This window comes from Falco peregrinus, chromosome 2 (assembly GCF_023634155.1).
Source record: "Falco peregrinus isolate bFalPer1 chromosome 2, bFalPer1.pri, whole genome shotgun sequence".
Taxonomy (NCBI): domain Eukaryota; kingdom Metazoa; phylum Chordata; class Aves; order Falconiformes; family Falconidae; genus Falco; species Falco peregrinus.
In genome coordinates, this window is record NC_073722.1 from 24,337,659 (window position 1) to 24,350,729 (window position 13,071).

Consider the following 13,071-nt stretch of genomic DNA (forward strand, 5'->3'; position numbering starts at 1 on the left):
CTTTTGGTGCAGTGCAAGCCTCAACTTATGTCACAGTGTCCATGGTGTAGGAACGACGGTCGTGTCAGTCTGTGACCTTAATGCTGCCAGATGAGTGATGACAGTGGCCTTAAAAAAAAAAAAAAAATCTCATAACAGTCCTACACTAAAAATATTGCAGTTAATTGTCATGATTTATAATGAAAGCACAAGCTATTGGTGCTGTACTGTGAGGTAAAGCAGCTCTGGGCTGTTGGGTGCTGGATAAGGATGCATTTACTGAGTGAACAGAGAAGGTGCAGGATAGCAGCGCGAGGATTGAGTCGATGTGTGTGCTGTGGTCGGAGGAAACGGGTAACATTAACAATTGTCTGCGAGGAGCAGATAGCGGCAAGGTCAGGAGTGTCAGCAGAGCGCAGCTGTAGGTGAGAGGAGAGTGGAGACTCCCTGGGGCGGCAGCAGCAGCAAAGCACTCTGTGTTCTCCTTGTTGCTCTCCTGCTCTGGACACATAGCTGGGATTTGCTGCCAGGCATGCACTGGTGCAGGAGTACTTCCATGGGAGTTAAGTGTTTTTAGTATCTGTTACGCCAGCCTTCCTGTTCTGAAAGCAACTTTCCCAGACAGAAGTTGCAGGGTGAAATGGACGGACTTTTTCTTCTTTGTGCAAGGTTCTCTCTCTGTACATGTGTATTTGGAGATGGGATTTTTATGTAGTGGGTTTTAAAAAATGTTTTTGCTTAAGCTACTTGGAAAGTTCTGAATAGATTGTTCCTGGCATTCTAGGCTGCAGGTGCTCTGGTCACTTCCTTGGTTTTTGGATTGCAAGGTGTTTGAACATAATGCTGAAAGAGTCTTCACTGGTCCCTTTTCTTTTGTGATGTTTCATGATCCATCTGATTTGCAAGTCTAATCTGAAAAATTCATTACATGCCTCCAATGATATTAACAGCATCTAATTTTCTTTCTTGACCAGTTCAATTATTTTTTATTAAATGTATTATTTATCATTCCTAAGGCAACAAATATGAGATAATGTGGTTGAATACTATAATGTGACGATAGGTTTCAGTTTGATGATAGAAGTAATATTTGTCCATATAATGAAGGAGAATGTGTTAGCCTTAAAGAAAAAAGATGTGAATGCAATTTGTCACGCATGTTCAGCATTTCTCAGTAAGCTCTTCCAACTTTCCCTTGTGTCATGGGATGCTTTGGCCCAAAAAAGAACAGCAAGCGGTTAGAGCAGCAGACTGAAAGTTAAAATCCGATAAATAATCCCATAATTAACCTTCTAAAGAGCACATATGTCAGCATTTTTTCCATTGGCATCCCTCTCTGGAATATGTACAGTACTGTTTCTGATGTGGGGCATAATGAGGCATAACTGGCAGGGAAACTATCAGTTACGGTTATCCTCATGGTCACTGTAGAACTTCACTTACAACCTTGGAAGTGCCATTTAGTGAATGTGAGAAGTGCTGCTGTAACTTCTGGGGCTCTGCCTTGGGCATGGTGATGAGGCACGGTGGAGTGGTCTTTCCTTTTGGAGGAGAAAGTGAAGAGTTCCTGGACTGCTTTGAATATTAGGGCCTAGATACAAGAAAGATGTTGAGTAAAAAAGGGAGGATTGGGTGAAAGTCACCCTTGTTGCTTGGCTTTTTTGTTTGCAGTTTGGTTTGGTTCGCTTGATCATCATCTCAATTCCTGTGTTTAGTGTTCAGTCCTAACTAACTCAGCACTTTTTGTAGGTCATATTTTAAAAATGTCGGTTGTTTTTTCTTCTTTCCTCAGAACTTTTTTTTCAGTCATGGCAAATGAACAGGCAGGAGCAGAGGGGATTTAACACTAGTGCCTTGACCGCATATGGTCTAGTTGTCTTTGCTGGCATTGGCATTCAGCTGCTGATGTGTTTAGTATTTATCTTGACTGCTGTTGTGGGCAAAGTTTAAAAATAACTCCTTTCCTTATCAGTAAACAGAACTTGGGCACCCTGGTCTTGTTGAAGTTTTGCTTGTTTATAACTCTTCAACAGACTTAATGTCTTCCGTAAGCATCTGTACAAAAATACTTTACAGATTTGGGTCAAGCCTTTCATAGCAGCCAAAGCAGGCGTAACTCATAACTTGACATTTCACTTGTGCTGAATTTCTGTATCAGGCTCAGTTTTCACTTCCCAAAATTGGTGCTGGGTTTGGGTTATTTTGGGTTATTTTAGTGCCTTCTCAGCTCCTCCACATGCATTTGTTAAGAGCTTCTGTAATTAAAAAAAAAATTTAAAGATCCTGACCGATTTAATGTGTCTTTGGAGGAACTTAATTCTCATACCATGCTTGGAAACTATAAAAAGGATGTGTGGGTTCCTTGCTTTGTTCTGAGCATCTGTCTTGACACATGAAAAAATGCCGTAGCTGTGTAAGAAGTTTGGAGTATTCCATCCTCCTAGTTGCGTTTGCAAGATATTTCCTAATAAACGTAAAGAAGACGTAGATGGAGGATTGATGGCCTAGGAGGCTGTGTGTGTTGGGGAACTTGCAGTGCTGCTGCTCAGTTTGCTGCGAATCGTGGGAGTCTGCTCGTAGGCGGTATCCCGGTATAGTCTAAGCTGCTGTGTTTGAGTTGATAATGCTCACTGCATGTGACTTCTCACCGAATGCATGCTCTGTCGGCAGTTTGAGCAGAATATATAGTGTTTTGTGCAGCACCGGGCTATGGGAACTTCTCAACATTTATTAAAGGGCATGTGTTTAGTGCCTGTTACAGGGATACTTCTGCTGTATATTTGGGAATTTTTGCCAGTTTCTGCTCATGCAACAGTTATTCAGAACCCCTATAATGTGATTTGGATGCTGGTTTTATCCCTGTTCTGCTCACAGTGTAAGAAGCCACAATCTTGACTTCCCCTTGACATGCTCAGCCTTTGCACGGAGCACGTTTTCCCAGCACCGTATAGTAGTGTAGCTATAGTAGTGTAGCACCTCACTGCTCAGCAGTGTTGCCTTTGGACTTGAACTTTCGCACAACCGTGCTGACAGCAGCCCAGTGGTGTAGGAGCATTGTATTGCAGTGCAGTGCTGGGTGGGAGTTGGAGAGGTATGGTGGTAGCCTTGCATAAAGGTTTCTCCTCCCAACCCTATTTTAGGGTATAATAGCTTTGGTCTTAAAAAATATATAGGGAAGCACTCTTTCTGTTTAATAGCAGCATGAAATAGTTTGAATGCTGGTGTGTTCTCCTAGGGTTTACTTTAAAAAGCTTTTATTTGCATGGGAAAGTGTGTCCACTGGCAATATCCCTTATTGCTGCATGAGTTGTTCCAAATTTCAGTGTAACTATTAGGTATTGCGTATGTAGTAGAAATACTAAACCGAAAATTAAGATAGGAGCAAATTCAGGAAGATCAAGTTAGGAGGGAAAGCTTTTGTTTTCTTCCTGTATGTAATCATTCAGCATTCATTAATCACCACCTCTTCTTAAGCATTCTGATTAGCAGGAGCGAAGTCATAACACAGAGAAGCTACTTATTCATATACTTTAGTATCCCTGCTCATTAAGATGACTTTTTTTGTTTTGTTGGAGTTGTTAGCAAAGGCTGAAATGCCTGGGTAAGCCTTATTTTACATTGGATTTGACAGACTTTGTGGTTGGTTGTAAGAGTGTCTGAAGTTGCAGTGCCCTACTGCAGCTGCAGTCGCGTCGCTGAGGCTCTGAAGGGGTTTCTTGCCCCAGTGCTAAGCAGGGTAGATGAGCCCAAAGGGGACCCTGGGCTGCTGCGGGGCTGCCTCTGGCAGGCAAACCAGGTGAGAACGCTGCTGCTGTGCCAGCAGAGCGGAGGAGGGAGTAACTATAGTTAAAATAATGGATGGGATTTCCATGATTAATATATTAGTGATAAGTACTCCAGTTCCTTTGTAAAGAACTTGCTTGTGTATGTATTCCAGTAGAATATTCGATTCCACGATACTAATCTTCCTAGGAATCTAGTTGGAAAGAGGTAATCATATTATGAAGACTTAAAAGTCTTGATCGTCCTGTTCTCTAAACTTGGTATACATCAGTATTTTTACAGTCTAATATTTTTCCATAATGCTCAAGAAGTATTGAGTTTGTCTTAGATGTACCATGATTAGGAGCATGGAAACTATCAAGTTGCAGGTCTTTGGGATTTTTTTTTTTTTATTATTATTTCTTTGTGTGTGTGTGTGAAGTTTTCCCCACCCACCCCCCATTTGGTGGAAATTCCAGACAAGTGGGGAAAACTGTACAATGTGAAAGAAGAAATTAAACGTATGCAAATGGATTTTAGATGCATGAAGAAATGAATGAAAATATGGAAGTGCTAATTAAATGGATGCTTTTGCCTCTAAATCTGTACAAATCTCATAGTGCCTTTGTGCCGATATAAATTCCTGCAATTCTTGCAAGTATTTCTTGCTAGAAAGAGGGTAGGGTTATTGCCTGTAGAGATATAATAGAAGAAAATACTTGTGACTCTGCTGGATGTTTGTCTTTAAGCTTTACATGAACCACTTGCGAAGGGTGAAAAAAGAAGACATCTTCATGCTTTACCATGAAGTGGGTAGCAGTTGTTCAGATAGAGCCAGCAGAGCTGCCTGAGGTTTCATGCACCTTTCTGGAAAATGTAGCGCAGATGTTAAGTGAGGTGGGGTGCTGGGCCGATTGGACCATGCTGATCTGGTGCAGTTGGATGATTTCCTGTGTTGATTTCAAAAATAAAATAAAATTGAAGTGATGAGAACGCAAACCCGTTTCTTCTGTGTATAAGCCTCACTACCTGTCGTTTAATAGCTGTCATAGGTTGGAGGTCCTGGGTGTTTTTTGGATACGGAGCTGAGCAAAGAAAAAGAGGCTTAGAGGAGTAGAGAGCTTAAATAATTGGAGGCTACAATGGTGCGTGTGGGGAGGAGTTTGAAGTGACAAAATCAAAGAGATATCATGTGAAAGATCAAATGAAGCCTGGCAATTTTCTCTGTCCCTGTTACCAAAGCTAGTTGTGAATCTTTTTTTCATTATGAGATGGTCTTCACTGTTGAGATTAAGGAAAAACCCCAAACTCTCAGTATTAGATAAAAGACCATTTGGTGATTAAGTCTGGCTTAAGTCTTGGTGTGCAAGGAGGCATTCTGGGATCATCAGAATCATGTTCTGATCTTCGCATGTGATGAAAATTGCTGTTAAATAAATCACTGCATGTGCAGCTAGGTCCTCATCAGATTCCTTTTCAGAAATCCTAGAAACAGAGGTGGAAAATAGTAGCCATATTACCTGGTTTATGTAGTGTTGTTACATAGAGCATTTTTTTACGAACACTGAATTTCTCAATCATGTGAACATCTGCATTTTAAGTCCTTAAAAATAAAATAAAAAATAATGAAAGTGGTGAAAGTGACCCATGAGTTATGGAGTCCCAATTTTCGGCACCTCAAGGTAAGAGTGCCGTAGGGTCCAGGAAAGCATCAGAGACATGTCAGTCCACTGTTGTAGAGGAATGAAGGCAGTGGGTTGATTAGATTGTTAGTATAGGGTTTGTGTCTCTGTCCACTTCTGATTGTTCTAGCGAATCTATGATCAATCTCCATGTTGTTAACGAGGCTGTAGCAATTTTGTCTTCCCACCAAGGCAGCCTCAAAAAGTACCTTTCCAACACACTGTGAGCTGTGAAGAGTCTCCTGAACCTTCAGGAAGCTGTAACACCTGTAATAAAAGACCAAAAGCCCTAAGTGTAGTGTGTGTGGCAGCATCAGCAGGGCTTCGTTGTTGTGATAGCAGGGAACTCCTCAAGTGGAACAGGCTGCCCAGGGAGGTGGTGGAATCACCATCCCTGGAGGTGTTTAAAAAACACGTAGATGCAGTGCTTAGGGACATGGTTGCTAGACTGTGGTGGGCTTGGCAGAGCTGGTTCGTGGTTGGACTTGATGATCTTAAAGGTCTTTTCCAACCGGAATGATTCTGTGAAGCTCCCTGTTGCTCCTCACAAGCAGGGGTGGGTGAGCCTGACTGTGCTCACTGTCCTTCACCCCTGACAAGGAGAGGAGAAATCCCTGCTGGTGCGAAAGCAGTTGATCACTTCAACCTGGGTATGTGGGCAGGACCCAAGGCATGGTGGTTTTCTGCTCTTGGTATTAGAATCACAGAATCATTTAGGTTGGAAAAGACTTTTGAGACCAGTGAGTCCAGCCATTAACCCAGTGCTGCCGAGCCCACTGCTAACCATGTCCTTAAGCACTGCATCTGCACATTTCTTAAATGCCCCCAGGGATGGTGGTTCCACCAGCTCCCTGGGCAGCTGTGCCCATGCTTGACCACCTTTCCGTGAAGACATTTTTCCTAGCAGTGCTTAGCTGCAGGGGAAGAGGTGAACTGGTTCAGGAAAAATGATAGCTAAAAACACACTACGTGAAGAAAACGGTTCCAAAGGATGAGAAGACTGTTGGTCGGTGGTATTGCAGCATAGGAGGCTTTTGGGGATCAGTTGAATTGTTGGTTGTACTGCTATTTGGACTTAGTTTGTTTATTTTTTTTCATTCAGCGTGGCTGTGAATATGCTGCTGGCTAGCCAGCACGGGCTCCTACAGCTGCGGGAGGCTGGCGGTAGCTTTGCTGTGGGAGGGAGGAGGTCCTAGCAAGCCTGTGTACTTTGCTCAGGACTTTGGCCCGTCATGGGGAATAGAACCTTCCTTGTGCTGCCGACATTCAACCGATTGCAAATGAGTGCCAGGGAGAGGGGACACGTAAGTAGGGAGCTGAAAATCCCACCGGGTTCAGACCCTCCAGGGCTCCATCTGGCTTTGTTTTCTGGGTTTGAAACCAGGGAGTTAGTGGGTGTGCTGAAACAAGTTTTCCTTGTCCTGCCTGCTTCTCTCCAAGGACACCTGCCTCCTCCCCGTGCCTGTCGGCCATCTGCGGGCTCCCGGCAAGGAGACAGAGGTGGTGTCCTGATCGAGGCCTTAGCTGTTCACCAGAATGACGGCATTAAACCTGTGACTGGCATCCAGGTTCAGCTGGATCACCTCTGTGAGATTTTGCATTTGGAGTGATGGTCGTCATGGAGTTAAAACTCTGTTTATTTTAAACGTCCTCGGTATGTCCTTTACCTGAAACACGCTTGCTTTTGTGTGTGGCTGTATTTCCCTGTTTGGGGGGTGGGTTTGGGCGCTGGGTAGGAGGAAAATGAAGCAAATGCTGACACTGCATAAGTATCCAAAGTTCAGTGCTTTGATCTTGCAAACAAAATAATGCTTTTCTTGCTTTTCTTTTTAGGATGTGCTTTGCAAAAAATGTTGCTTGTCTTAATGCAGAAAGAAACAAACCTTCTAAAGCTTTACTGAAGCCTACCTTAATTTGACTCCCAAGGAAAAAACAACGCTTTGCTGTACTCTTTGTGCAGACTAATAAAACCTTTTGACTTGCAAATCTCTTGCCACTGTGAATTAAGTCTTGTATTATGCAAATCTCCCTTTCAGTTATCCTTTTCTTATACCTTGATTTTGAATCTTTCCTTTAGATCACGGCTTGCATGACATTTTCTTTCTTTTCCTTTCTTTTTGCTGTTTGCAAAGACTCTTGGGAGGATTTGACAGATGTGGTGGAGCAATTGCGTGATGATACTGAAGGTGCGTGCCACACCAACATCTTTCAGCTATTATTTCCACTGATGATTGGCTTTTTCCTTATTATTGTGAGCCTGAGTGCAAAATACAGTTTTCCTTGCCAGTGCCAATAGCTGTGCCTTTCTAAACGTGCTTGTCTGGTTCAACCAGATTTGAAGCCGAAACATGCTGTACTGGTTGCACTCTGGTTGTTTGGTTTCTGCTGTTAAAGAAAATGTCTTTGATCACTGGAGTGTATGTATTGCGCTTGCAATTGTGTTAATTTACACTTAAAATTGATATTGTGAAGGCTTTTCTTCTAAATTTTAGCAGCCTCTTCATGGGTTAGACGTGATCACTTCTAGTTTCTAAATTCTTACTGATTTCTCTGTTGAAAATATGTGCATACAATGTTGCTTAGAAAAATGTTTCAAAAATTTTTGATTTCAAGTGGAGGTGGAAAAAGTGAATCAGCAAGTGGCTGATTTACTTACATTAAATACTTTCTGATGCATTTATTTTCCCGAGCCTGATATAAATACAGCTTAAATGGTTGCAGTAATATACGGAAGCTAAATTTAAAAAAATATTTCAAAAATCCTCCCAAAGCTTTAGATCTTCTGAAATATTTCCATTTATCAACTTGAGCCTTTGCACAGTTGACTCTAAAACTCGTATTTCAAATTTTGATTAAAACTTGTGAAGTACTAAATGAGACTTTTTTTTTTATAGAGCATCTTAATTTATTTTAAAAAATGGTGCAAACGTGAAATAGTTGAATCCCAAATTCAGCATGCACTCAAATTTGTAATTTGATGACTGAATACAACTGCTCATGCTTGAGATGAAACTGTTTACAGCACAAAAGGCGAATACCTTTCAGAGGCAAGGGAATAAGAAAGGAATTTTCCTTTTGTGGCTAAGAAGTTTTAAGTGCTCATTGTTAGGAAGAACATAGATTTCAATATAGAAGGATGGTTAGGGATATTTATACAGGCGAAATTCTTTTGAAATGGCAATCTCAAATCAGAAGCTAAAGCTAGGGTTCTTGATATCTGGAAGACTTGGGAGCATAAATTGTGTTACTCTCATACGGATAATCCCGAAGGAATAAAGTCGGCAAATGCATTTCAGCTCTTTTTGCCAATTTGTGTATTGAGTGTTTTGGAAGGTGTTGTGGGTTGCAGATCCACAGACTGTGGTGGGCGGTTTCTTACCAGTGTTTTATTCAGGTTTGGTCTAAAAATCCTCAGTGGTAGGGTGTTAATCAAAACCTGCATTTTTTTTCTTTATAGCTCAGATAAGCAATTGAAACAGAAATTGGTAAAGCAAAGTGGTGAAATTAAGTGAAGCGGATTTATGTTATGGACTCAGGGTTATAAATAGGGGGTAAAGTATGAGCAATACCAGGAAGGATACAGCTATCTTAAAATATGTAGTTGCAATTATTCCTAGAATAATAATGGATAGTTAAGTAATAATTACATACTTGGCAAAGTAATGCAGTTACGTTTGGGACTCACTTAGGAAAAACCTTCCAGTGCAGGTAGTTTTAAGCATGTTTCTGGCAGAAGAAAAAAAGCAAAATCAACCACGACATAGCAAAACTTATTTTTATTTATATTTGGAAATTCGAATGGTATAAAGAGGGTGTGTTGCACACAAAGATTAGTTTTGATGCGTTAACTACACCGATCTGTTGCTGTTCAGCTTCTGTGGATAGTGCCTTTTCTTAACTGCTGTGCTTGGTTACATGCCTGGGCTTCTGCGCAGTGGGCTCGTGAACAGAGCAGGCTGCTCGACAGCTGCGGGGGAGGTTCTCTTTCCTGGTACAACAGCTAACACTGCTTTCCCAGCAGCTCCCGCTGAGGGCACATCCAAGGTAGTCTTTAAGGAAAAAAAACAAAAAAGGTTTGAGATTTCCCTCCGTGCACACACACACCCCACCCCGCCCCCCCCCCAAAAAAAAAAGAACAAAAAAAATTGTACATATTTTTTGCGTTTATTTTGTTGGGGTGGGATACATTTGAAATGTCTTGTTTGTTTGCACTTGTATCTTTGTTTCCCATAACCACCACCCCCTTCTGTTTTCTTGAAACTTGCATACCTGGCGAGTGCAGGGAAGCTGTCCTCTTTGGTGACTGATGAGAGACTGACGGATGCTTGACATGGAGTGTGCTTTCCCCCTCAAAAGTCAACTTTAAGGACATAATAGCAAGAACAAATGAAGCAACCTTTTAAACTCTCAGTGAAAATGTTTCTTCTCTTAAGAAATCCAATTTCAGTTTGTAAGGGGGCATTAGTCCAGCTGCTTTACAGTTTATCCACAGTCCCTCAGAGTAGACGGGTTGAATGTTGAATACAGAGGCAAAAAATTCGTAGAATAAAACATCTGCAGAAACAGATGTACTGCTGCTTTTCACCTGTGAATAGTCACGTCATTTTTATTTTCGTTACTGCTTATCTTCAAGAGAGTGCTTGCATAACACAAAATGTGTAACTCATCCTTGTGATGGCAGTCAGGGGCTTGCATTGCTGGAAGGCAGGGGAGGCATTTGAATGTAAGAGTGTGTCAGGAAACAGAAGCAGCTTAAAAAATACATAACTCTGTTGAACTCCAGTTTAAATGATGAAAGTTCTTAATTTATCTAGGGATTTGCTTTCCACATTTATATGAAATTATACCTGTGTTCTTGATTTGGTAGTCTGAGCGGCAGGAACCAATTTCTTTCCTAATGTGAATTTGCTTAACTGAAACTCGGTGGGCTGCGGATAGCTGGCTGGTTTGTTTTGGAAGCAGGCGTTTCACCGTGAACATGTCTCAGTTCATCTGAATACAGTTTGAACTGTTTACAGGACTCCATTTCTCTTCCATACACAGAAGCAGCCTTTCTAAATTTCAGATTGCTTTAAGTTTGTATTCTTGATTTAAGATAGATTCAGCACATGGAGAACCTTTGTGAAATGCTAACTAATTGGCATTACTTTGAGCAGATTTGTTCACAGTGTTTCATGACTCCCTGCATTTGATCAAAGTTCTAGCTTTTTGCTTTTAATGCTTTTGGGAACATCTTCATGGGAGCTCCTCAGGAACCCTTTGCTTTTCATGCTGTTAGCATGTGAATGATTGCGGCTCAGTTTTACCTCTTTAGAAACCTTGGATTTCAGTGTTTTAAAGGAACAGTCAGATAAGCTGATGATTTTACCCTGTCGTTCTAGTGGGATGCAAGTCCAGCTCAGGCATGACCGCTTATATCCTATATATATGTCCAAGGTTGCTGGTTAGAAAGCATATCTATTCTGGAGAAGCTACAATATTTAAGTAGCAAGTGTCTTGAGAACTTAGGATTAGTTCAATTGAAATCCAAACCATAAGGAAAGGCAAAGTGTAAGGGCCAGGATTTTACTTTTTAAGGTTTAGGACATGGCATGCTCAGTAAAACACGGGTAGAGTTTTTGCATTAGAAGCAGAAACAGAAAGTTGGAGAAGATACTGACTCAAACTGAGAATCTGTGTTGCACATCAGAGTTGGACTTGTCAAAGCAGAAAATGTCTGGGTTGACTTAAAGCCAGCATACAGTCTTACAGATGGTGTAAAAGTCACCTTTGCTTGTTCACCCTGTCTTTTTAAAGGTGTATAGGTTGCAGAGCATATAACAATGGTATAAATTACTTAGAATTTATTTTTGGAATAAATCTTTGGGCTTTTACCCAGTCTCATACTATGTAACATTTAATCAGTTTGCAAGGTGAGAGTCTTAGATAAGCTGCATATGCAAAGCACCATCATTCACAACAGACTAATGAAGCAGAAACCTTTAATTAGTTGATGTGATGAAAACAATTTTCAGTTCTTGAGGCTGTGACTGCACATTTTAGTTTTAAATGAAAGCATAGCCCTGCTTTTTCTTTTTTCCTAAGTGCTTTCATCAGCTCAGATGTTCGTTAGCTCTTAAAAGTGTTGAAAGAGTCTAGTTGTCTTCAGTGTGTTTCATGCACCCCTCTATTATTCTTGTTTATTTGTGCTTTTTTTTAATTAGGATAGTATTGACCCCAGTTGAACACACAGCAGTCACAGGCCTCAGACCCGTGGAAAACCACATACCTTGCCTCAAAAAGCATACCCTTCACCTCGGTGTAGGTTTGTGTGAGGCAGCAGCTCTCGATACTCTTAAGAAATCATATGGTTTCCTGTGAGTATATTAAAGAGTAGGATCCTAATTCTGAGTAGTATCCTTGGACTCTGCCGTAATCCAAATTAGCTAATAACCATAGCCAAAGTAACGTTTTCCATGGAGTCATCTTGTACGGCTTCTGTAGTTTTGCATTAACCATTGATTTGCCACCAGAACAGAGTCACTGTGGATGCCAGCCTTGCTGCTGCTGGGGGCGATGAGCCGCTGGGGCAGTGGGTGCAGGACCACTCGGTGCTTCGGCAGAGCTTTGTCGCTTGGGGCATGCCGCTGCCGGACCCTGGCTGGCAAAGAAACATCTTGACTAGAGAGGAGAGGAGGTCTCTGTATCCTCCTGTATCTTGCGGTTCCCCTGATACGGAGAAAGAAAAAGCAGCTGTGATTATTAACAAGGTTTCAGTCAAGTCTTAAAACTTCTAGGTATGTTCAAGACACACTCGCTCAGCTTTCCAAAAGGGTCTGATCTCACTGCCGAGATCGGTATGCACAGCATGTGTGTGCATAGGAGTTTCTCTTCAAAGCCTGGCCAGGCAACTAATCATGTTCAACCCAGACTTCAAAACATTTAAACTTTAAAGTCAATGTGTTTCTTTTACCACAGCACCATGCTCTTGAGGGCACATATCAAAATTGCTCCAGATAATTCAAACCTTCTAGAGATTTCTGCGAGTTTATCTGTCTTGGCCAGAAGTGCGGATATACTGTAGATGGAATTGTGCTACCAGAAGCATTAAGGGAGCGGGGTGACCGTTTTTTCCAGATAACCTTCTTCTGAGCAGAATTTGAATCACAGTACCAAAGCAAAGCACAATTTTGTGACAATAATTGTCTGCACTAGAAGTAAATGCTGTAGTGATGTTCATATACACTTGATGGGCACCTGTGATGGATGCTCTTGGAGGTGTTTATGAGCTTTATGCAGAATATACAGAAGAAAATATACAGCAGGTTTATGCAGAATACAGAGAAGAAAATATACAGCAGGTTTTTTTAGTTACATGTACAAAACTTAGTTTTTGCAGTCATGTGTAATATTTTGTCTTCCTTTTTTTTCCTGAGTCTGCATTTCTAGTAACGGTGACTGTTAGCTACATTGCAAATTGTGAAATGGATTGCAAATCACGAAACAGGTAATCTGTTCTATGTATGTGTCAAATCTATCAGCTTAAAGTAGTAGTAGTTCTGCAAAGGCAATAAAAATCACCCACTAAATTAAATCTTTCTACAGTCCAGTGCTACTATGAGAATTACATTCCTAAATGAGGACTCTGAAGTTTTCTGAATTATGAAAA

At 41.3% G+C, this 13,071-nt stretch overlaps 1 protein-coding gene across 11 annotated transcripts in view; it reads left to right on the forward strand.

Moving 5' to 3' along the window:
* The window catches only part of RUFY3 (RUN and FYVE domain containing 3), a 57,850-nt gene that overhangs the window by 15,114 nt on the left and 29,665 nt on the right, over window positions 1-13,071 (forward strand). For 3 of the 11 annotated variants that reach the window (XM_055797567.1, XM_027795066.2, XM_027795059.2), the window contains exon 3: window positions 7,556-7,609. The exons of 6 other annotated variants lie outside the window; for them this stretch is intronic. In XM_055797567.1, the coding sequence (XP_055653542.1) occupies window positions 7,556-7,609 (54 nt within the window). Of the gene's footprint in view, window positions 1-6,637; window positions 6,728-6,754; window positions 7,078-7,555; window positions 7,610-13,071 lie in introns of those variants that run through there. 2 more of the 11 variants (XM_027795062.2, XM_027795063.2) reach the window with 2 other exon arrangements.